The sequence below is a fragment of the Diachasmimorpha longicaudata genome, chromosome 2 (genome assembly GCF_034640455.1).
Source record: "Diachasmimorpha longicaudata isolate KC_UGA_2023 chromosome 2, iyDiaLong2, whole genome shotgun sequence".
Classification (NCBI taxonomy): domain Eukaryota; kingdom Metazoa; phylum Arthropoda; class Insecta; order Hymenoptera; family Braconidae; genus Diachasmimorpha; species Diachasmimorpha longicaudata.
This window is the reverse complement of record NC_087226.1, coordinates 5,054,020-5,079,967: the sequence shown is the minus strand read 5'-3', so window position 1 is coordinate 5,079,967 and position 25,948 is coordinate 5,054,020. Positions and strand designations below refer to the sequence as shown.

The 25,948-nt window shown below is 39.3% G+C and overlaps 1 protein-coding gene across 3 annotated transcripts in view; it reads right to left on the bottom strand.

The window, feature by feature from the left end:
• LOC135172635 (homeotic protein ultrabithorax) overlaps positions 1–25,948 on the bottom strand; it is a 145,952-nt gene that overhangs the window by 88,020 nt on the left and 31,984 nt on the right. For 2 of the 3 annotated variants that reach the window (XM_064138830.1, XM_064138831.1), the window contains exon 2: positions 11,824–11,865. The exons of the other annotated variant lie outside the window; for it this stretch is intronic. In XM_064138830.1, coding sequence (XP_063994900.1) covers positions 11,824–11,865 — 42 coding nt within the window. The remainder of the gene's footprint in view (positions 1–11,823; positions 11,866–25,948) is intronic. 3 annotated transcript variants of the gene reach the window in all.

The following is a 25,948-nucleotide window of genomic DNA, read 5'->3' as shown; positions in this document are numbered from 1 at the left end:
AACAAAAATATTTATGCCAAATATCCATTAATTTAAAGGAAATATTTATTTTTTCAATCCCTTATTTTTGAAATCGAGTGAATCTTTAACCATTCGGATTAGGTTTAAATTGCGTCAATTATATTGTTCTAGACCATACTCATGTTAATGATAATTTTGAGTGAACTCCTGCGATAATTACATGGAAAGAAATTTTTGATGAAAATTAAACCTCTAGAAGGCGAAACGTGGGATGAAATGACAATCAACCACTTTTTAGGTCAAATTTTGTTGGAAAAATTATACTTGACAATATAATTTTTGTTATAAAACTAACGTTCATCCCCTGGAGGTCTAATTTTTATATAAAGTTTCTTTCCGTGTATTATCATTCAATAATCCATCCAAATTCTTCCCTCAAGAAAATCAGAAATTTATAAAAACTAATTAATTATTAATAGAGTTAATTCAGCGTCACATAGAAAATACTCATCTTCTAGGGTAATATGACCCGTAATTTAAACCTAATTCCTAATTAATATCGTAATTTAAACCTTTACCAGTCAACAGATCGCAGAAATACAATTTTCAAAAAATAAATACTTTTCTAAAGTAAATGGATATTTGCCAAAAATCATTTTTTCTCCGTATGTCCATTAGAGAGATAAATTTCCCTAGTGCAGTGCCACTCGAACCTGATGAATACCCGAATAGCATTTGTCGATTTATCCTCCAAATTTAATGATTCATAAAATGTTGTCGCTTGTTAGGAGATAAATAACTGCGTGGAGAATTGTCGCTAAAAATAAATCCAGACGTGGTATGCGGGTTTGTTCTCTCTCCCTCTCTCTCTCTCCCTCTCTCGGTCGTTCAACATATAATCGCTAACGAAAAACCTGCTTCGCAGGGCCTGAGAAAGATTGAATCATGGGTACGAATTCAACGATTCCCCAAACGTTCCATATCTCGGTTCTCGCCAATGCAAAATTGAAAAATTCTCGAACTATATCGAACATTCCGCGAACCGGGGGAATTAAATATTTCATCAGCGATGAAAATCTCGCGTGTGTTCCCTGAAATGGAAAATATTGTGAGAAGTTATCTGGAGATAAGAGATTTCAAGTATTTCTATCGAGCCATGTATGAGGTTCAGGCATTCGGCGATGTGAAATTTCAATCCTAGGCGAGGTCTCGTGATTGTCAGCGATATTCCTCGGATATATAAACCCACCACGAGGACCAGTTCGAGTTGGGGCCGTGCGTTTATATGAGTGGAGATATACATGGTGCCACAAGGAGACGCCTGGAAATTGCTGACTGCCTTTCGTGCACGTTGACTCCTTCAGATACTTGTCTAGGGAGCAAGGAGAGATGAGAAAAGGGGAATGATTATTTATATTCTCCATAAATGACTGTTGCTTAATTTTAGGGGAATAAAAACTTTGATATTCGATTGAATGGAAGTTCTAATTGACTTGGGGAGGTTCTGGAATTTTTGCACGGAAAGAAATTAGCAAAAAAAATTTTTTTATTATTTCTTAGCAGAAAAAATAATCAGTTTAGGTTATCGTTTAAAACCTCTGGTAATAACATTTTTTGAACGGGTCCCCAATTATCTTCGATGTTTTTTTGGGACTAGAGAGTTGATTCAATTTTTTTCAATCAATAAATTTATGGATTAAAGGGTGTGAGAGAAGTTTCTTTAAAAAGATTAAAAAATAACACTTTCAACAACATTTGTTGAAGTCCAAATTCTCATAAAAGTCCCCCCCACATTTTTCTGCACAAAGAAAAAAATTCTTGAAACATTACGTGTCTGTTCCGTAATCTTCCATTTAAAATAATATTCTGTAAAAATTACCGAAAAGTTACTGACTTTTTTGGTGAACTTTGAAGAAAAAGTCTTCTTCTTTTTGTAGATCCAAGAAGGTGGATCGGAGTTCAAAATAAATTTGTCTAAATTCCCGAAGATCCAATTGCGCGACGTATTTAATTTAGATAATCAATGATGTTTTTGTATCAAAAATATTTCAGGAAAAGTATGGAACGTTCAGTAAAAAAATGCATAAATAACTGTTCCGTAATTTTTACTAAATACTGTTTTGACTGACAGATTACGGCACAGGCAGATAATTGTTAAAAAAATTTTCTCTCCCTGTGCTTTTCCAAATTTGAATAAATGACAAAAATTAACGTTGCAATAATAAATAATAATTCCGAAGAGAATTCCTCAATTATCACCATAAAATAACAAGAAGAAGTGCACTTGCACAGGCATCAGTTGACTGCCGCATTAACCCACAGATATTATCCCAACCCATGCACACATGCACCAATAACCAACACAAATGAAGAAGGAAATAACACATAGATATACCTGTAGCCCCCATGCGCTGTGTAATTAAATCATGCCGACGGTTTTGCAATTAAACTCGATTATTTGCTCGTCGCCGGCCGGCCCTCGCCTCCACCCTCGATTTAACTCTTTCGACCCTCGGGCACTTTGTCTCCTCGATCCTCTCCCTCTCGCTTGTGTACTCGCACTCCACATCCCGGACTCACTCCCGTTTTTCGTCGTCTCTCTGCGCCCCCCGCGCACATTCACACCCCCGCCGACTTAGTCACCCCCCACAATATCTTTCACTGTTGGTCCCATGCGGCGGCCAATCCTCTCACTCGTTCTCTCGCGCCCTTTTGCTCAAACTACCACCTCATCGCAGGGGTAATATTGTCGACTGAATGGCTGCACTTGGGTCCGATTCCAAAAAGCGTGCAAATTCGGGATAGGGTGCAATTATAATAGGGGGTGAGATGAATTAGGCTTTTTCGGGGTTCAAAAAAATAAGGGGTCCCATTAAAATATTTTTTTAAGCCTCGAGTGATCGAGCAATCGACGTTGCACTGCCGTTATCGATATTTCTGCGATAAATATGCGACGAAAAAAATGTGGTTAAAATTACCCTTTCGTTTGGTGGAGATGAATTGTCAGAAATTTTGGTTTGACCCAAAATCTGAACAGTTAACGAGTCTCTTGATACAGGGATATATTTTTATCGAAACACGGGTCTTAAGGGTATATTAATTTAAGACATTCAATATAATGGTAATTTAGGATTTTTATTAAATTATTGAACGGAAAAACGTTCGTTACATTAAAATTAACTACTCTTGCGCTCGATATAAAAAATATCTCAAGTCTATTGTTATAAGGGTCTTAAATTAAGAAGGCAGACGTCCAAATTTAAGCCCTCATTCTATAGACTATATTTTGTATTGTATATTTAAACTAGTACTTCAACAAAACATCTTAAGACACAACATTTTGTCCAGGAAATTCAATCCATAACGATTTATCACCTCAACATTTTTCCTGTCTTAAATTAACCTAGTCTTAAGACCTCAGTGTTCACCGTACAACTTCTGTTTCTCTCGGACTTTACGATTATTGTCGTTTATAAACAGAGAAAAAAAATTCTTTCACGTATTCATTTGTTATGGATTGTTGGTTTCTTTTATCAACATTTCGCGATCTCTCCTCAGCTATAATTTTATACTTTCCTCAGAAAACTTTGCACATTCTTTCCCTGGGTTCCTTGGTACACCTTAATGCACCCCACCCCATCAAATACATTTGTTAGAACGACTTCCCATCAATTTAACGTCCGCTTGCGTTTATGCGACGTTCGGTACTACATTTTGTGTGTATGCATTGTTTCCTCGTTTAACGGAAAATATATAGTATCGTTGCAGTTTCTACTGTGGTGAGTGTACATAATACTCCTGTTCTATTCTACAACAGTCGTGTATAAACCACATCTACAAACTGACGAAACTATGTATTCTAGACAAAAGTTTACGGATGCAGATTGGCCTCCGATATAAGTTACAGCCGCATCCAGCCAGTCGTGAATCCATTTCCCACTTGAATTTATTACTCTTCTGAGGGAAGAACGGTTTCAAAATTCGACGAGAACCTCCGCACCGACTTGCAATACATTGACTTACAATAGAATTTTTTCCTACACGAGAAATGGTTTTTTAACGAACATTTTTCATTCTCTAAAACTGTTCTAAAATGACCAATGAATCGATTTCTATATTTTTATTGCCGAGATATAAGAAATATATTTTACAGTTGAAATGTTTTAGAAAAACATACCTCAATCTTTATTCAATCATTAAGTTGGATTTCAGTTGCATTTTATTTTTGATCACGAAATTTTCTCTTGTAAAAAATATTCTTGAACTTTAGACGAAAAAAATTCAGAAAAAAATTGCATGAATTACCTGAATATTGACATTTATTTATGAAAATCGAATTTAAACCCATTGAATACTGTCCTTAAAGCAACTTAATGTAAATTTTCAATTGTCTGGAATAAATAGTCTTGACAAAATTATCTTTTTTTTAGTTTGCAATAGAAAACAAAGAATTGTAGGTTTTTCCAGATTTACGAAGATTTCGTGACCTCTGTCTTGACCCTCGAGAAGTAAACCACGAAAGAAATTTGCTCCGATTTATTGGTATGGAAATGAGCATGGAACGGTCACTTGAATGCTGTTTGGGTTTTCCTTAGGGCAGGTGAAGTGCAAGTGTTTATCCAGACCTCTGAGTTGACTCTCGGTTATGGTGCGTTGCGGGTAATAAAGCGATTTGACCTCCAGAACCAGAACCGCACCGGAATGTTTTTACCACAGTGGTCTAAATATAGGGCAAACAATATCCACGGGATGTTTACAAGCCCTAGTGCCATTTTCATACCTGAGACGACTGTGCACTTGGAATGGGTAAACTGAAAATTGTCCATCTGGAAGAATCTCGAAAATGTGATAGAATTTTCCATTAAATTTGATCGAAATTGTTTCTCACTTTCAATCTTCCTAAAATAGACAACACTAATTCGTTAATTACAGAGATTTTCCCAGCGACTTCAGGAAATTAAAGAAAGTCACGCGCAACCTGACTATTTTTTTCTCCAAACTGATGCATAAATCTGGAGATACGTGATCCAGACTGTGTTTCCCTCTTTGAGATAGAGAAACAAGAGACGACTCACCAGGAAAGGTAAAAATCCATTTTTCCCGGGAAGCGTGAAAAAACTTTCACCAAGACTACATCGGAAACCCCCTCCTCCCCCTAAAAAACTTTCACCACTGGATTTTTTCAGGCGGCGTAAAATAACAGAATTCACCCTCTTGAAGAGTCGACCTCAGGGATATGTGGATTTCGCCGATGGAAAGTCAAAACCCAAGCGCCCTTTTACCCCCCCCCCCCCCCTCGCCCTTAAGAAGTATCAGTTTGTAAAAAAGAAAGTAAAAAAGAAAGTCCCTCGGGACACGCAAAAATCTACCTAAAGCCATAAAAAACACAGTCACATCTCATTGTCAGTTTTTTTTCCCCCAAAAGACGAACAGAAAAGTCAATAAAAGTCGGCCGTGTAATGGAGGGTTGCTCTACCTGTCCTCGATATTTCCATTTTACGGAGAGCAAACGAAAAATCAGCTCCAATTGCATTGCAAATCAAAATTGAACACTCAGAAGAAAAAAATCTTTTCCCAAATATATTTACTTGCCCCCAGTAAATTCACACTGTTTAGGTCCACATGACATTGAATGACATTGAAATGTTGTGGCAGCATGACATATTGGGTTGAAATCGAATGTTCAAATATCGCTTAATGATGTCGAAATGAGTTGGAAGTTTGCGGTAGCGTGTTATATGGACGTAAAAGGAGTTGAATGTCGCGGCGACATCAGACATGTCGGGGCGACATTAAATATCTGACGACGTTGAATATTGCGACGACATCAAATCCCAGCATTAGGTTTATGTGAGCGAACATTAAAGGAGGACATGACGTGCAATCATAGCATGACATTCAGCATCGAAAACAGCATCAAACGCCAATGAATGACGGCACGACATTACATTCCGTCACTGCATGTCGTCGACGTCTGGAATGTTGACACGACATTCCCATGGCAGGATGAAATGAAGTGATGAGATAGAGCATTGAGACGACATTCAAAATTAATCGCATTTAACGTCAAAAGTTTTCGTGAATGTTGGGACGGGATTAAACGTTGGCACGACATTGAATGTTGAAAACATATTTTGGGGGCGAGATGAAGTAATATAATTATAAAAAAAGTCGGTAAAAGCCTGTCGCCTAATTGGGGCCTGCTATACCTGTCCTCAATATTTTCACTCCACAAAAAGCATTTGAAAATTCACCGGCAATTAAATTGCACCGAACTAAAAACCCGAGAAACTTTTCATATCCCTCGCCTCACCATTCGCTTTTCCATGTTTCGCTTTTTCCCTACTACAGTTTCACTCATTCCCTCTGTCTCACTTCTCTTACACGCGGGCCACAGAGAGCAAAACGGAGGATGCGACAATATCCGGCGCCCCGGCGTCCGACAACTGATAACGCCGGTGGGGATGTTTATGCGTCCGTTCATAACGTGCACCGTTTCACCCCATACCTGCGCTCACCCAACCCCCTTTCACCCCCCCGGCCCCTCCCTGCACGTGGAGAAGACCGCAGGGAGAGAATAACCCTTTCAAATTCATTGAGAGAAACAGTTGGGGAGAACAACAGCGGTTAATGATAAAAAATATTTGGCGATGCATATGCATACGAACATTCCTAGACAGAATAAAAAGTCTCTTGATTTACAGAAAACAAATGATTAATTTTAAGAAACTTATATTTGTAATATTCCTGAAATCAGAATCTTTGAAATTGTTATTGCTTTATGATTTTTCCAGTCATAAAGAAATGCAAAGATTGAACAAATGGATTTCTTTTGAAAATGTTAAATAACCCAATTTTGAAATAAAGTTCAAATTATAAAAAGGAAAAGAAAGAAGGATTCAAAAACGAGAAAAAAAATTAAAAGTTGAAGATTCGGAAAAAACAGAAAAAATCCAAACTGTAATAAAATAATTGTCTCATTGAAATGATTCGCCGATTAATCTTGAGATGGTGCATCGTCGAGATTCCACTCGACGTCTCTATCGCTGGGATTTTTAAACTTCCCCTCTCATTCCTCTTTCTGGAGCTTCCTCTCATCCACCATTCCACCTCACCATCTCTTCGCATCTGTATGTAAATGCGAGACTAGAGAATTTTCTCTTCCGGGCAGTCGTAATTTAGGTAAGAAAAGAACGAGGGAGAGCGATGGGGGTAGAGAGGTGGTTTACCACCCTCGCGTTTGTCTAAGGGAGATGGAAAAGTGGGCTGTATGTAGTGGAGCATCGGCGGAAGGGCCCCACTTGCTGGATCGAAAGTCTATTTACGAAACTTCATCCATAATTCAACAGAGTTTCTCCGGGTTTCCTGGGTAATACACCTTTCAATCAAAATATCCAAATGTTACGCACTTTTTTACTATTTCCGGACAAGGATAAAAATGCATTTTACGTCCGTAAATGCGGATCGTAAATTAACCGGATTGAATTTACCGCGTGCAGTATTAAATTTCAAGGTGACATTGCACCGTGAGAAAATGCGTAATGTTGTCACGTCATTAAATGTGGACTGCCATGTCGTCTTGAGGAAATATTAATGTCGGGATCACAAACCGAATGGACATTAAATATGAGGATAATATTAAATGTCCCAACATTAACCGGACTGACCGAAGTCAATGTCGTGTCGTCATTAGAATCAAGGACAGCATTCAAGATCACACCGACGTTCTGCATCAATAGTTCAATTAAATATCGAATAATTAGTCAATTTTATGATTTCCTAATTGTCATTTTAGACAACATTAAACATTCCACCGACATTCAGCGTCACCAATTCACTAAAATATCGACTAATTCCTGCTACGCAAGCATCATCATTTTCACCCACAAGAACCAACATAGTTATCGATTTTACCCACCTATTATTTCCCCCATGAATTCTCTAATTTTCCTCACAATGTCAACTTCTCGATACCCCCAAGATGATATAAATTATCTCCTCCTGTCGGCCACGCCCCGGTACATTATTGTGCTCCAGCAACATTCTCCGTCGTACGTGCGTAACCATGCACTCCGGCGTCTTACTAGGGCGAACCGATGATATATCACAGCATAGATGTATTTACGAGTGGAAAAAGAGCCCCGGAGAAAAAAAAAATCGAGAACCAAAAAATAAAGGAGAGAGGGAGAGAGACTCACCAGAAGAATGGAGAAAGACCGGGTGACTCGAGAAGATAGCGAGATACGAATACATCGGGGGATGTGGTGGGGGCATTTGCTTTCGGTGAAAGCGGAAGGGCGGGTGGCAGGAGGGGGGGGAGCGCAACGGAGGACTCCAGAGCCCTGGGAGAGGGATGAGGGTGGGTGGGCTACGTTCGTTTTCTACGTCCCCGCAGACGTCCAAAGCGACTTGATGTACGACTCCCTTGCGCATAGCCGAGCGGCATAACTTTTATCTTATACCAGCTCAGCATGATCTTCGCGGGGTCCAAACGCCAGAGATCCCAAGCGATATTACCACCTACGCGTTTTGTAGTGGTGGAAAATGGACGGGTTTCCCCCCACCTCCCTCCCACCCTCATCCACTCCCCTCTTTTACTGTTGTATTTTATCGGTGGTGTAAAGGGGCGGTAGAGGGACGGACGATGGGCCGCGAGGGGGTGTGGGTGGGGGGGAGTTGTAACGGTTAACGCAGCCATTTTACGCTTTGAGAGACATTTTCAGATACGCTTTCACATCTCATTCGAATTTTAAGTAAATCCAGTTGAATTTATATTGAGGGGAGACAACTTGGGTTTTTATTTACCTTGATAATGGGGGAGGGGGATCAGATGGATGAGAGAAATGTGTCAAGGTGAGAGAGGGTGAGGGTGGGAATGGGCGGGTGGAGATGGGAATTTTTGAGGGGGTGCGTGATGGGGGATGAAGGTGGAGGATAAATATTTTGACGGGTTTTCAGGGAGTAATATGGGAATGGTTATGGAGATGGGAGGAATTGGAGAAAGCGAAGTGAGATCGAGGGACTGTGGGATTGTGGAGGGATTTTCAGAGCTCCTGGTGTGGATGGGGGAAATGTTTAGGGGAATTTGGCATGAGGTGTAAAGGAATTCCCTGAGATGTGAATATTTTTTTAATTTTATTGAAAATCAAATTTTTCATTCCGATTTGAAAATTTTACATGTATCTGTTGACAGAACATTTGGAATAATATTCATTACATTTATAGTTCTCTCGAATTTCTGTTGTAATCGCTAATTGAAATTAAAAATTGTCAAATGTCATGTTCAAAAAATTAATTTTTCGATCTTCAAATAAACAGAAAACAATTTAAAAAAAAATATTTTAAGGAATTTTACTCAACACTTGATTATTCATCGGATTAATATTTAATATTTTTGACAAGATTATGATAAATTATTCTTTAACCTGTGAAATTGATTTCTTGTTTAGATGAAAAAGAGTTTTTACATTTTTACAAATTATTGTTGTGAATATCCTGTATATTTAGGGGATTAATAAAAAAAATGCAAACTGTGGTGAAAGTGCTGGAAATCCTGTTGGCAGTGCGGCTTTCGATTCAATTTTATCGTATCTTGGAATCAAAACATTCGATAAATCGAAAAGAATAATGACTACTGTATTGATTATGTTTAATCAGTGATCCGATAACGGAACCAGATAAGAAGGTAATTACAAGATGGATAATTGATTCTTGTTTAGTTGAACAAGTATTAATTACTCTTGGCAGAACATTTCCTCGTTAAAACAATTTATCCCTAGCTAGCAAGTTTTTGCCGAAGCATTATAATTTTTATCCAGGCCAGATATGCAAATTCCAAGGTTTTGCAGGCTGAAGAATGGAATATGTAAAGCATCCATACAGTTTGACCGGAGAATGTACTAATTAAAATGAAAAATCTGATGAAAAATTTCAACTGTAAAAAAATTGTTGGAAAGAATATGATATCGAATTAAAAAATTTAGTGACATTAATTTGTGATTGTTATTATCTAAGAATAAACTGCATAAACTCTAGCATAATACAAATATTTAATAAATAATATTTCCATTATACATCGACCAAAACCGATAAAGACAAACTTTTAAACAATTTTTCTTCCAATTTTTAGCATTAGACAGTGATTCTTTTATTGTTATTAAATCAAATAATATAATATAACGGTATGATTCTTATGTCATCATATAAATTGGAACTTCAATAGAGGCAATTTATAATTTTCCAAAAAAAAATTTAAAGAGAATTTTTTTGTACTCAATAATGTACACAAAACTAAAAATTGGGTGCGACTTTTCTAACTTCTATAACATCAATCCAATCTTTTCAGACAATGTTATCATTGTATTATCATTTTTTTGCAATGAAAAACCGAATCCAAACAATTTACGATTCTTTTGAAAAAATTCAATGAAATCAAAATCCCAGTCTTCTTTTTCAGAATTTTTAACGACCATTTTGATTGAAAATTTTCAACAGTTTCCCTAAAATCACTTGAAACATGAAGCCTCCCCCACCGCCCCGACAATACAATCGTTATCCTCCAACTCCGAATAGAATGTCCTGATTTCCCAAAAAAATTACGTTCTAATCCCAGAGGATCCCCAAAAAAAATAATTGTCCTATTTTTCTATCATCGTTCTACACCCGTAAATCGCCTCCATTCCCCCCAAAAGCGCTCATCCCCTTGAGCTCCCCTCGGAGTCGACGTCCGGGCTTGCAAAATAAACCCCCTCGAAAAAAAGATGAAAAAAAAAATAATAGAAATGGAGAATAACGATCAGAGGTTGTGAAATTATACGCTGAGCATTTCTCGATTGCCTTTATAGATCCCAGCGAGTGGTTATATTTGCCATACGTCGCGCGCGCCCTTTTTCCACCCTCCGACGCCGTCGAGAGGGGATGAGTGAGAAGGGGGAATGTCGGAAAGGGGGCGGCAACCGCAGCACGGTCCTCTCTCAGAGGGGCTAGGGGGGTCAGGGCCGAGGGGGTGGCCACCCCAATTTCACCCTCCACCCAATCGACAGACCAATATTTATTGATTACCCCCGAATCATGCCGGGTATGTTTCAGTGTCTCGAAGTGCTACGACATTGCGTAGGGATCGTAGTGAAAAATAATTTCGAAAAGATGTGAGAGATAGAATTGGTCGGAGAAAAGTCTGGATCGCACAGCTGTTTCGTCTGAGTTCCCCAAACGTGAGACCGGAATACGAATGGATGTCCCTTTTTCTTTTATCTGTATAGATTTTTTTTTATCCCCGGGAAATGTCTCTCCCTTTACTTCTTCGAAGATAAGAGACGTAGGAGTATTGAGAGAATTTCGTGGATTTTTTTATAATTCATTCGGTACCATAAACCGAATTCTCTTGTCGGTGGGTTTAGGCGATAATTAATGGTAAAACGTCATTAAATGGTAAAGCTTTATCAGACATTTTGTCATTATAAATTGTTTAAAGTGACATCATGTTCACTGGAAACACAAAATATACTAGAGATCGTTGTCAATGATCGATTGTCACCAATTCTCGAATTAGTTTATCAATAAGTGAACATTCGTCTGTTGTGATCACTTGGGACGGGAAATCTCCGAGATTTAACTAACAATTATCCGGAACAAAACTCTCTGGAAAGTCTCTCATTAAACATTTCAATTGTCCACAAAATAACTGATCCACCGATATCTCGGTAATTACGCCTCGACATGTTTACAAGTCGCAGGAATGAATGAGAGAAAAAAATCAATTAATTGAGAATGGAAAGCGGCGCAAAAGCAGGAGAATAAATGAAAAAAGAGAAAAATAAATGATAATACTGAGAAAAAAATGAAGCAAAAAGCGAAACTCACCTTGCAACCATGTCCAATGCGGCTTAGCGATATCGTCCTTACCTGAAGCAAATAAAAGAAAGAAAAAAATAAAGTTAATGCAGCCGATAAATTGGGTAAATTATAATAAAGTATATTTCTATTGCGCTTATGCAAGAAAAGAAAGTGAAAAAAGTTCCTGTATAAAACCACAAATAAGGTGAATTTATTTAATCGCAAGATGTGAATTACGCTGGAAAACTCCAGCATCTCGCGGTCGTTTGTGATAGCGAAAGAACATCGGCAAAAAACAGCCAGCGGAAAGGGTAAAACGGATGGTTGAATTTTAGTGGATAAATCAATTCTCCAGTGTCTTAACGACGATGGCGATCATCTTGGAGTTGGTGCAGTAGACAAAACTAAGGGTTGAGATATCACAGAGAGATAAATCATAGAATTACACGCGGAGAAAAATTTTTGGTATAAATTACCCTTTCGTTTGGGAAATGTGTAACGTCTCATTCTATTTTCCTTTTTTGAGGACTTTCTTGGTGAGAATAGAAAATATTTCACTTACGTCAGATTTTAATTTTCCAACGCAGTTATTTTTATGTAGATTTCAATCGAAATTCCAGCGTTAACATTTAATAATGGATCCTATAAAGTTTTGTAACTAAATCTAGAATTTTTCTTGAGGTTTAAATCCAAATTATTGTACTGGACAGTAAAAATGTGAGATAAGTGAGACATTGTTGATTTTTACTAGGATGATATTCCTAAAAAAATACGATTTCACTTTTATACATCAAAAACTTTTTAAAACAGACGTTTATCAAACGAAAGGGTAATTTTCACGGCAAATTCCTCTCTGTGCAGTTGAAAACTTCAATACGAATTGCTATTTCTTTGCCTAGCAGTCATTCTCGGGAAAAGTACTTGGATCAAGTATATTATATACTGTCATAATTCTAACTATCTACTATATTTATGATCTTCTGCCTTCCCACAATAATTGTTCTCCATGAATGAACAATTTCCCAAACTCTCTTATCCACCAAAAACTTCCCGAAGATCCAATTAAAAAAACTTGCTGAATTTTGATAATCAATAATTTCTTTTTTTTTTACCACAGTAACGATGTTGTTTCGGAATAGAGATATTCAAGCAAATATGAAGGGCCTAGTGAGGAGGTCCTTCAGCTCATCAGAGACCCAAATACACCCCCCCCCCCATATTGCGATCCTTTTCAATTTCGAAGTGAAAAGGAATGAAATTTTTCCCTAATTTATCCAACGTTGACAACACAAATTAAACATAAACTTTTTGTGCTTTTAACATTTCCATCATAGCCAACACCCCACGAAAATCCATTTTTTCTCTCAATTACCATTGACAATTTCATCCACTTGCAATAATCCCACTACAATATCCATTTTAAATCAATAAACAAATCCATAAATAATCGATAAACTCAAATTCAATTTAAAAAAACACTTGATCCGAGTTTTTTTCCGTATTATGTGAAGATAAAAATTGCCTCTTGGATCATCAATTCACTTTTTCCAAAAAAAACCATCAACCGAATCTCAATTTGACCAGGCGTTTGGCAATTTTCCATTGACTTTTTCCTTCATGTATTCATAATTGCGTAGCGCCCAGGCGGTTATAGGTAACCCCCCCGCCATATTCTAGTTTTCCTCCGGGTATACAGCGGTGAGACCGGGAAATAGAGGAGGAACCAGAGGGTAGAGAGGCTGTATGCTCTATGGCAGTGTTATATCCATGGAGATCGTCCGCCGCATTGTGCATCGCGATAGCGCCATCGTCGCTCTGGGGGATGAGAGTACAGAGGGTACATGCGCGCATCCCTTGGCCGCGGGCCGCCAAATGATCCAGAACACCTCTGGGAATTGGGTAGGTGCATTGGTGATGTTCATGGTGGTAGCACTGGACAATTCTCTCAGTAGCAGTATATGGGGGTGAGAAAGAGACGGGAAAAGTCACCGCGTGCTCGTAATTCACTGGACTGATCTACGATCTGTTTAGTAGTTCTACATCAACGTTAGCCCTCTCCCCGCGGACAAATCGAGTGGTGTTAATGGGGTTGGCAGAGCCAAACCCCGGTAGTAATACTATTGCAATTTCCCACACAATTATACTCATTATTATATATTTATTGGAGGAGTCGTGAATTAATGGTGACGGTTTCCCATATTTTGAAGGCTTCGAGGGAAAAAGAAACGAGACCAGAGCGACGTCGATTTATTTATTTCGAGGGAGATTCGTGGGCTATTGATTATTGATTAGTTAATAGTTGACGAATGGGTCGTTCTAATGGGGGTAGTTGAGTCCAACGAGAGGTATCGAATATAAATTCGTTAGTCGAGGACGATAGATCGTTCGGTGGAACCCCATAGGCCCTGATCTACAACCAATATCCATTCGTTAATAATTGCTAATCCGTTCTATCAGTGTGAATATCATGGAAAATTCATGAGCGGTGAATTTGATTAGCAATTGGTAAATTTCGGAATATGATGGTTTAACGGGAACTATAATAAATATAAAATTAAAATTGTTTCAAGTCGCTCCGATGACCGATGATCGAGATCGAAAAAAATATAACAGGAAATATTCATCCCATGATTATATATTAGATTTCTTATTTATCAATATATACTAATAAGAAAATTGAACAACAATTAAATTCAATTATGAATTTACTTTAATTTTAATTTTAAAAATGAAATCTGCGATTATTCGATGGTGAGTCGTGAAGTCTGGCCCACACGGAATGAAATTTCAGGCAGAAATTAGACCTTCAGGGATCGAAATAAGGGATGAAGATTAGTTTTATCACAAAAATTAACCTCCTAAGTCTAATTTCCCAACAAAACCTGTCTTAAAAAATTGTTGATTGTCATTTCGTCCCACGTTTCGCTCTCTGGAGGGCAAATGTTTATTCGATATTTTTTCTCGTGCACCCTGGGCTCAAATAAACAAACACACAAAAGGTAGTTTTCCACCCTACGGGAAAAATATTTAGTAAAAATTACAGAACTTAACTTCGCCTATCAATTACAAAAATGACTAAGAAAATTTACGCGAAGTCATCGCAATTTTTCACAGGGAATTGTCATAAAAAATTTCGTAAAATTTCCCTCCGCCAGATGTCGCTCCAGTATTACGAAAAAGACCCGTAACTTCTATCGAATATTTCTCTTGGTGCAGAAACTTGAAACTCCCAACCGTTACCAATCACTCGGTTCCGCCTCAGCTTCTGAAATCTGCAGACCGATGGCTCGGTGACTGGTTATTAGATTATTGGCCATATCGACAGCTCATGCGTTGCCCCAGCCATATATACGAGAGGGTCAGAGCATCGATATTGGCGGGATACGAGGGGCAACTCCAGCAATAACCGATTGTCTCCGTGTGTATGTGTGAGCACCACCTCGTCGATAGTCGGAATCAGCGTGTACGCGTTGACTATACAAATAGGGCGAGGTAGTAGGTGGATGAGAGACGTGGGATGTGAGAGGAAGGAGAAAATGGGGAGAGGGTGATAACGATAACGTACGATCGGTATTAGCTGTTGGCTTGCTTGGGCTGATGGATACGCTAATTATCAGCAAACAGGAGTTACAATGTTTCGCGTTTAGTACAAATGACTGGCGCCAGACTCTCAGCTTTGGTCTGTTGAAAGAAAGACAAGTGTTAGCAATTTTTATCAAAGAACCCATAAAGATTCTGCTGACGAACGATCACTAGACAATGTAAATCACCCGAGACCGTCAGCTCATCCCCCATTTTTCTTCATCCAACTGATATTTGATGTAGAACAGTGGAATTGTTGGAGAGGAAGTTTGTATGAGTTTCCAATTCGTGTTTGTATATTTCTATGTTCACAATTGCCGATACGTTATCACCCCAGTACCAATATATCTGGCTACATTGGAGACCACAGTTCGTGGTCTAAGCAATGGCTGCATCCTCCCTCGAATATATGTTTCATCCCGAGTTGCCAGAAGGCACGTGCGTTTTTCGATCGTGAAAGGACCAACGGGAGAACAGGAGAAACAGAGGATTATTGTACAGGGGAAAAGGGCTTTGTAATAAACACTGTCGCTTGTTTATTTAATGGGAAATTCGGTGGCGCCATAAAGCTTCAAAGGAGACCCAGACTTATGGAGCAGTTCGAGTGAGGGGGAAGTGAAACCTATTAAATTTATGTTTTTGGTTTACTTGGACTGACGGATCGCACGCGCCTCTCTCACATCCCTATTGGACGTTGATTATACTCATGTGTGTGTGTGTGTGTGTGGATTTTCATGTTTATACGGTATTGGTTGTACTGCGTAATCCAAACGGAGATTCATTGCACTGTTGGCAAAGGGGCCCGGAGGGTGAGGTGGAGCTGGCTGGTGTATGGCTTCGGGGATTTAAACGAGGTACAGAGGGATGAGAGGATGATGGTGGTCCTGGCGCCTGTCCGCGTGACGGACAACGCAACGTCAGCGCGTAAACCGTGACGTTTCTCAGCGCTCTGCTACCCTCTGACGATCTATAACGACGTTAATGCAAGCCCTCGTTGTCTATGTACTCTCCGCTCCTCCAACCCCTACTCCCTATCCTCAATTCTCCCTCATAATAACCCCGGGAACAATCCCCTAATGCGCCACGATAAATTCCTTCGTTAGACCTCCCAGTGTTTCACATGAACTACCAGAATACACCCCCTAGAATGGACTTAGCCAATCGACTACCAAAAACTTTGACCTTTTTCCACGTGATTGCAGGTTAATTCACTGTTTGCAGGGGGGATTAGGTGGGAGCTGTCGAGTGGGAGACGTATTGCTCGATATGGGGTAAATTATGAGAGATTTTTTGGGGGATGATGAAGGGGTTGGTCGTGAGACGTCGATTCTCGGGCATCGTTGGCTGATTGGATGTTAGGAAGTGGAAAAAATTATGCCTGGGGCGGAAAATTCGTCAAGGTGTGTGTGAGGGAGTGCCTGAGGGGGGGTTTAGGTCCATATTATGAATGAAAATTTTTCTCTTCAATATTTTGAGACCTTCTGGGCTATTCCGCCCATCCGGATTTTCGGAGCTGGAAAAATTAAATAATGAAATTTAGTGTAGGGGATGAAATCATGGATCTGGAATTTTCGGCTACTTTGAGGTTGTCATGTAAATATAATCATGTTGGAGGCATGAAATTCGGGAAGGTGGCTGGTAGGGCGTAGCTCAGAATTACCCGCCCAGATGATGAAAGTTCTTCAAATGGTTTTTCTCAGGTTCTTTGGAATATTCCATTTATTGTGAGATTATCGGTTGTTATATCTCTCGACCTTCGAAATTAATCGGATAATTTGTCTCATGTTTTTCAGTGCACCAACGGGAGGGATAATTTCAGTCTATTAAAAGCCTGGGTGCGCAGTGCGGGGGATTTTAGGGCCAAACTTATCCCTTCCGTTGATATGGAGGAAAAGACGAGGGGAAATTATACGATTATTTTTGAAAATGGGGGACATCCGGAGAATGATTTTTTCTCTTCAGATTTCGACCAAACACATCAAGGTCTTTCATGTTTATTCGACCTTTAATGTGAGATCATAATAATCTGTTTAAAAATTTTTTCACGAAATTTTTCAAATTTATAAATAAAGAATTGATGAGCATTTGCAGTCAAGGGGATTATCAAAAGAATAATGACGTGAAGGTGTCGTCGATCCTGAGGTATTTTAAGTGGTGGGAATCAGAAGAGAAGAGCAAATGCTGTTTGACCTTTTCCCTATGATTTCTGGTGGAAAATTGATAGTTGAAAAAGGGTAAGACGTTTTTTGCTATTGTTAATGATATGGTTGGAGCTAGTTGGGATAAATGTTATCTGTGACGGTGAAATAGAGCTGATGGGAGACAACCCGCAGGGCGAGGAAGTACCCAACTTTCCTGAAGACGATGCGTTATCTCTTTTTCGTGCAAACGGCCAACAATTCTGAAGGGGTTGGGGGTAAAGTTTTAGTCCGATGCAGAGTTTTATACAGCTCATTCCACGACCGAGTGTATGAAAACCTTTGTGGGGGATGAATGGAGGAAAAAGTGATAAATCATTCCGACGAAACGGGAAAATTGAGGTATTTTTTTATATTCTTCATTTTCTTTTTCATCTGTTTGCATCAAATAGACAAATCTTGGAAAATTTCCTATCATGAAAGTTTGAGAGATTTTATAATATTTAAATGAAATTTAATTAAACAAAATTGTAGTTGAATGAAGTATAGTTTTTTCCATGGAAAATTGATCAAGTTCTGGTTGTTTTTGTTATTATAGACTAATTATCTTTGATAAAAAAGATTTCTATTCTTCAGAGTTGAAGAATTAAACTCGCTATCGCCTCTCAGCTGAATTTTGTGAACTCCCCAATTACCAAATTTTCTTCGCCCTTCATTTAGCAGAATAATTGCTTCCGTGCACCCCACCGACAGAGGCTGTACCCTCTTGTAACGCCCCGCGTTTCCAACCCATCATTCGTTTTTTCTTCTCTCTCTGAAATCCCCCAAGCTCACATCTTATAGGGTGTGTTACAGCCCCTTGAGCGCTTCGTGCCACCCTCCGTGTATCTATCTTTTATCACGAAATTTCACAACGAAGGACTTTAAATTCTTGCGAATCCGTGTTTAATCGACTCTCCTCCACCTCCATCTCCAGTCGATACGGCACAGACTCGCACCCTGCATTCGTGTAATAAATTGCCCTATAATTGTACTTAAAAAAATTAAACTCTGAAATAATCTTTTTATCCTCCAAAGCCACATAAATTTTGAGAATATACCAATTTTTCTGTAGTTTCGTAAAGTTCTTTACCGATTGCGGAAGTCACTCGAAGTATTTAAGAGGTCGTATCGTGATCATTTTCCCCGGAAAATTGTCAGAGAAATTATGAAACGCTTCGAAAAAAATCCGTAAGTTTCATTAAATTTTTCTTAACCACTTTCCGATTTGGATTTACGAAAGAGATACGCAATTTTGATTAAATATTTCTGTTTGTACTATTATTTCGGCGCGTGATAACGTTGGACAATGTTAAAACAATCGTCTTAATTATTAATTATTGAGACTTCTTATTTTAAGTACTTGAGTGGAGTTGATGGCTTATATATCTTCAAGTCCAGCGACAAATCAATAAATTGGAAAGTCTTCGACCCAGTAAGTGCTGCAGTACTGAAGGCAGTACGAGTTCACCGCATTTAGGGGTTTGTTTATGTTGAATTTATTTCTGAAATGCATCACTCGATGCACGTGCAGAGTTACAAGGCCTACGAATACTCCATACTTGTGTATTTTTCGAGGAGTCACGTACATTGAGTGGCCGTTGATGTTTACGTAACATGACGTGCAAAACTGGGAAATGCAAAATTCGGGATTATGTCATTCTCGACGAGATTGAGTGGGCGAAAATAATAAGTGGAAGGCTAAAATTGTCGGTATTACGTTGTTGGAATCGATATATGTGGGACCCAAGACAGCTAAAATTATGGCCGCGAAGAGTTCATTTGAAAAATAGAAAAACTGATGATTGAAATATTCAATCAAAAATTAACATCAACATGACTTTTTTCTTATTTTGTTGGTGTTTCATAGATCAACTGAGTCATTTTGAAGATTTTCGAGGGAACAAATTAGGGACCCTGAACTTCCCTGTTATATTACCGTCTGTGATTAGGTGAAAATGTTGGTAATTTATAAACTTTTGAGAATAAAAAACTTGGTGCAAGGCCTTTCTCAGTAATTTCTCACAATTCTGAAATGAAAAAAACTTTAAACGACATTTCAAATGTCAGATTCTTCGCAATATCTCAAATATCCCAAATGAAAAGTCAATGATTCGCTCCAGAATATATAGAAAAATTAATTTTCACCAATAATCGAACTAAAATATGAATAACCATTGAACATATATCGCGCAAACCCAATAGAGTGCCAGACGTCGTACGTCATCGGGTATATTCGGGGGTCGATATAATTTTGGCACGCGATTCTCGCATCGTCCACCGTCTATGTACAGCACGTATCACCCACAACTTCATATGTGTACCTACAATGGACAATATATTGAATGTGTATAGAGCACATAGAGTCAACTTGTCGGTAATATACGTCGCATAGTTATGGAGAGTTCACATCTCTCGGAATATGGTGCATTCGGCGTTATATGTACCGAAGAAGAAAAGCTAAGTCGAAGAGGAAAGTGTATTCTAGATGTTTCAGTGTATGCAAGTCCATTTGCTTTATGTTACATAAAAACATGGAGTCGGGGGCGGTGGGAAAAAAGAAGTATTGGGGAAGCTTCTTGCGTTGTTTGAAAGACCATTGTCTGTTTTGTGATGTTATGAATTGCATTTGCACATTTTTTGCTGCATTACAAAGACACAAGTTGTGTGTTAAATTGCGAATGTTTTGAGTTATTTTTTAAGACACTTTTTAGCAACAAAATCGTAATTTTTGGATTTTTTCCACGGAAAGAAATATTCAAGGAAAATTACCTCTTTTCCGTAGTTCCATAATTTTTCCCGAAAAGTCTGTAATTTTTGGCTAAACCAACTGTGAAAAATTGCGATACTGTCACGTAAAATTTTCCCACTTGGTTCTGTAATCATTGAGCAAACTGGAAGTTTGGTAATTTTTACGAAATATTTCTGACTGTGTGGACTGCTCGTTTGTTTTTATTGCAGAGAAAAATATTCTCTCAGAGTAGGACAATTTTATCTAATTTTTACGACATTTGTTGAATAGATTTAATGAATTTGTGGGAATATAATATATATGAATACTTTTAATATTAATATCTTGTTGCCTCTAGCTTAAAGTACGAATTTCCAACTCATCACGTCAGGCCTTATCGTTTTTATTACAGAAAATTCCCCATAAGGCCCCTAAATTTTCCTTTTATTATCAACATATCAACTCAAATAAGTAAATATTTTAATTCTCGGGATAAAACAATATTGAAACTCAAAAATCTCCAATTTAAAACCCCTGCGACCTGTGTGTCCTTCATAGGGTAAGGAATAAGCACTGTAAACGTTAACGAATAATAAAAACTCAAAATTATAACGAAAACAAAAAAAAATTAATTTCTACAAATTGTAAGCAAAACATACATCTGACTATACTGAGTGGAAAGACCATTTCAGGCATTTCGATTATTTTTAGTACGGAATAATTACAATCGTCCCTTCGAATCCTTTGAAATCCTTTGGGGAGCAATAAGGGTCTTCTTGAACGAGCCACAGAAATAGCGGCATCGCCAAGAGGGAGCGTCTCCAATGAGAGAAGACGTCGCGAGTAAAGCCAACTTGCAGTTTACGATGATGCGTAAATATTCCAGACGTTCCCGACTTTTACAAACCCTTCTTGGGGAGAGACAAATGCCTGGGCGGGAGACGTACTGGAAAATCGGGTAATTTCTGCTGAGCGGGCAAATAGTTTTGTTGGAATCATGACAGCGGAAGAGTTTTCCACCAACAGTGGAATGTTAATTTAACACGTTGATCCTTTCCAATCCAAAAACTTCACTACATCAAAATGTTTAATACTTCAGAGACATTTTAAAATGCCCGTAAAATGCTTTTACCCATCAACACTACCTCCCCATCCATCACCAATATTACCAACAAACTCCTGATGAATTGTGCAAACATTCAAATAGTATTTTAATTCCCGTAATTGTATGAATTATTGATAATGCAATAGCAGTAGATGCACACTGAGTGCGCATAATTACAGTGTAATTACAACGCATTTAATATTTATGCGTGGACGATCGTTAAAGTCAGAAGAAACATGAACAAAAACGCATGGCGTGTGCTGGTGCACCATGGGCCGCATAGTGTTTATACATCAACAGCTATATCGCCAACAAACTGCCAACCCCATCGGGAATTCAGCGATTTAATTTCTTTATTTTTCTTTTTAATCCAGACCTTTCGGAAATGCACCCTTTCTCGTCCGGTTGGGTATTTCCTCAACGACCGGACAGTCACTGAAATTCGCAATTGGGAGACGTGCAATGAGGTAAAGAGAGGGAGAGGACAGAGAATAGTTAGCCAGGCGAAACGAGAGAGCCCTCGTGTACACGGGGGAGAGGGAGGGGAGGGGGGGTTTAATTCCCTTGAAGTATTGTCCACGTTAGGTACCATTACACTCGCATACCCGTGGTGCAATTAGCAATGTAAATGCTGGGTTAGTTAGTTAGCGTGTTCGCAAAGCCTGGACTGTTGTTGGGGTGGGCACACCGGTAGCCAGATAACGGACCTCCCAGGCGAGCGATCATCTCAACTGCAAAGTTGATAACCCCTCCAACATCGATGCCTACATTTTATTATTCCAGGATGAACATTTGGAATGGTTGGACGGAGGTGATAGGTAGGTTGTAGGGAAGACTGGCGTCTATCAGTCAGCAACTGAAGAACATGATCAACCGATCCATGGTATCTCCATATTATGATGACGCTCTATATATTTGACATGACAACTTCAGAGTAGGTGAGAGCATTCAACTACATGAATGATGATGGATCTACTACAGCTTCAACTCGGTCCTTCATTTCAATGAGAAATTCCTGATGAGGACGATGAGGAACGAAATGACACGAAGAGTTTCTCAGGGATGAATTGTCCAACGCGTCTACAGGATTTTGCATGCAGCACGACAAATAGATATGGTTAAGGTCATTCCATTCAATCATACCATTCATGGTATTTTAGACAGTTACAACGGAATATTATTTTCCAATACCGCATGCAACATCCTTATAACTTAATTTTACCAATTAACTGAAAGCCTGACGAAGTAATTCAGCTGATTAGGTGCTAAGCAACACGTTGTATCAAACAATCCACTTTGAGATCCACTTCCGTTAAAGTACGATTTAGCCGCAGGGAACGTTCATCGAACTCCTTCGAACTGAGCTCCTGAGACACGATAGTCAATCACGGCACTTAAGGCGAAACAGAGATAAACCCGCCTGCGAATCCGGCACGAGTTCTACCGAGGCTCACACCGTATGGGGACGTGAGACGCTAACGAGCGAAGCCGTGTCTCTCATCGCTTCCAACCACCTCCGACACAGTCTCACCACTATCTCTCACCTTCTCCCGGAATTCCAACGGTTTCTCCTTATGTTAACCTTGCTTTTTGATTCGTGAAAAGAATTGCCTTTCTGGGGCCCCAGGCTGTTGGTTGGTTTTAAAGCTTCTTTTGAGGTGTACGGGTGCCATCATGATCCGTGACACAGCAGGTATGGCCGATGGGGTGTCTCCCAGCAGTCTATGATCTGCCCCCTGCGCTCTTATGACGTCCCCTTAGTGAAACATCATGGCAGCCAACAGCTGTCGGCTTTCTATTTTTTCGGTGGGAGTTGAACACTGTTGGGATGAACAACACGAAGACAAAAATCATTTTTGTCAAAAATATGATTTCTCATACTTTTTTGAAAGTGTTAGAAGAAGAAAATGTTTGCGTAATTGTGACGCAACATTTATTTATATTAAAAAACACTGAAAGCTCCCGAAAAATTGTCTGAACGATAAGGAAAAATTGGAGACAGCTGGAGAAAAATTCCTGAGTGATACAATGATTTATGACGAAACTATCAGTATTTTATTTATTAAAGAAAAAAGCTGCCTCACTAGTCAGTTGAAGTTCCGTAATTCTTCTTGGATTTTTCCTCTCCGTGCAATCGAAAAAAGCTCAAAGTGAGGCAATTCGGGCTGCGATAATTCGTAATGAACTATCGAGTTTTACGGTGCGTTTTTCCGTGATGTCAGGGGGTGAGTCACGCACTAGAAGAGCGTGCTATTACCGACGGGGATGCGTGGGTAACACCGCAGGGGAGTGTCGGCGTCGGCCGATAGAGGGCAGCGGCGACATCGGGACAATCCTAAGGCCCTTTCGCGCTTGAATACTCCTCCTTGCTAACTCCAGTTCCTCCCAACCACGTGCTGACTAAGGTGAGGTTAGGATCAGCGGTTTTCAGGGTGTCAAAATAAATATTATGGAACGACACAGCCATAATTCACCAGAACTCCATTCTCCTGAGGGAATCGATATAAATTGGATTTCGATGAAATCAGTTATATTGGCTATATATTAAAGGTCATGCTTTGAGAGAACATGAAATTATTTCACCACCGGAAACCCACCGAGTCGCAAAAACGATTCTATCTCGTGGAAAGAAACAAATGCCACGTAGTTCTCTCCTGGGGAGTGTACCCGAGTGACATTCTATTTTATTTTATGTTATGAAAAAAACGCTAAAACAATATCTCTTGATATCCATGTTTATTTGGTTTAATCCATTCATCTTTAAGCTCACGGTATGCGACGAGTAAATTTTTCCAGCGGATACAGTCATTTTAGTATCCCTCTTTAATAAAATGTGATGAGAGATTAGACTGACATTCGGCAAAATGTCTTCCGGTCGTTGGATTCTAATGGCCACCGCCTGCTATGTCCCCTTTCAAGGGTACGATACGGCTGTTTCTTCGGAGTTTATTTTTATTTTCCCTTCCATTCAATTAATCAAGAACTATCATTTAACTTTTGGGTTGAATAGAGTGAAATGTTGACAGAATTTTTTAATGCGTTTTATAATTTATTGAGACGAAATTTATGACGATATAGAAGAAAAATTTTACGATCCATTCTATAGATATTTCATTCGGCAACTTCAGAGTAGGTCAGATGCCCACTGAATCCCAGTATATTACCAGCACCAATACGGTTTAATCAGATCGATGCACAGCTCTACCTGATGTCGGATAATAATTCATCACACCGAGAGATATTCACTTAAAATTACGGAACTCGCAGTTCACTCAGCGATTACACAATCGACTTGAAAATTTTACAGATAAAAATGACAGAATTCCTGTAGGAGATAACGAACGGCCAACATTGGGCCGACTTTCGGCCGACTTATTGACTAATGTTGGCCGACCCTCGGCTGACTGTTGGCGATGCCTCTCTTCGGACGAGGAATATTTCCGATAATTTCCGAGTGTGGGCCATGATATTTATGCTTTATTTTTTGGGTCCAAACAAAATTAACCGAATGGGACCTATTAAATCCCGTCATGACAGGTTCAGTGTGTTATCCCTTGGTGATTCACTTGGTTCCTTTAAGGAATCAGTACTGAGGGGATGTCTTCCAAGCGTATCAGTAAAGTCATACAGTCAATTACAATATCATTACTTGAAATTATCCCATATTCCAGAAACTATTTCCCTCCCTCAATAATTTTTTCTCTCACGTCTAATCGAATGAGATAGAGCTGTCAATTGAGCATTCAATTCACTCAACAATCCATTTGTTATTTCACCACGGAAGTCAGAGAGTTATAAATGACCCAAGTCCTCAAACACTTTCAGTTTCTGAAGCAGCCGTTCATCAGGCGACAAAATTAAGCATGTCCATGAAGCGTAATATTATTTTTAGGTTCCGTCTTTTCCGTTCCCCGCGTGCGCCAGAAGTATAACCATAACTTTGTTGAAAGGGTGCGGGAGAGGGGGGATTCCTCCCTCCCCCCGCCCCTCTTCAGCCCGTGAGCGTGGCGTGACGTCGGCCATCGACTCGCTCACTCACGCATACCAAGCCTCCATCCACCCGGGAGCAATGCTTGGGATTCAACATAGTCTCGCCTCACACTCCATTCCCACCCCCCGTCTCACTTGCTCGATTTCACCCTGGACTCTATTCATCGAGGCAAAAAACTGCATTACCGACTGGTGAAATTTATTCAAACGAACATGGAGTAGACAGTATTAGTGGCTATAAAATACAAACACATTCGCAAACGGGACGAGAACCCTGACCTTACTCTAGCCACTCTTACCCACTCCATTTGGTTTGAGGGGAAAGGGAAGGAGGGGTGAAAATATTCACCCTTCTTGTGGCCAGGAGATGACCCTTCAGTTGTATCATGCTGGTGGAATTTGGGTCAGGAATGAGTACCGGTAAGTTCAATGAATAGAGTAGTAATCTTGTGAAAGTTATTTCTGTGTTGACAGTGGATAATAACCTTTCGAGTCCTTGACCTTGGAGGCGTGAGGAGGTTGCCGGAGGTGGGAGACAATGGAGAATAGAATATGGAAAATTGTTGG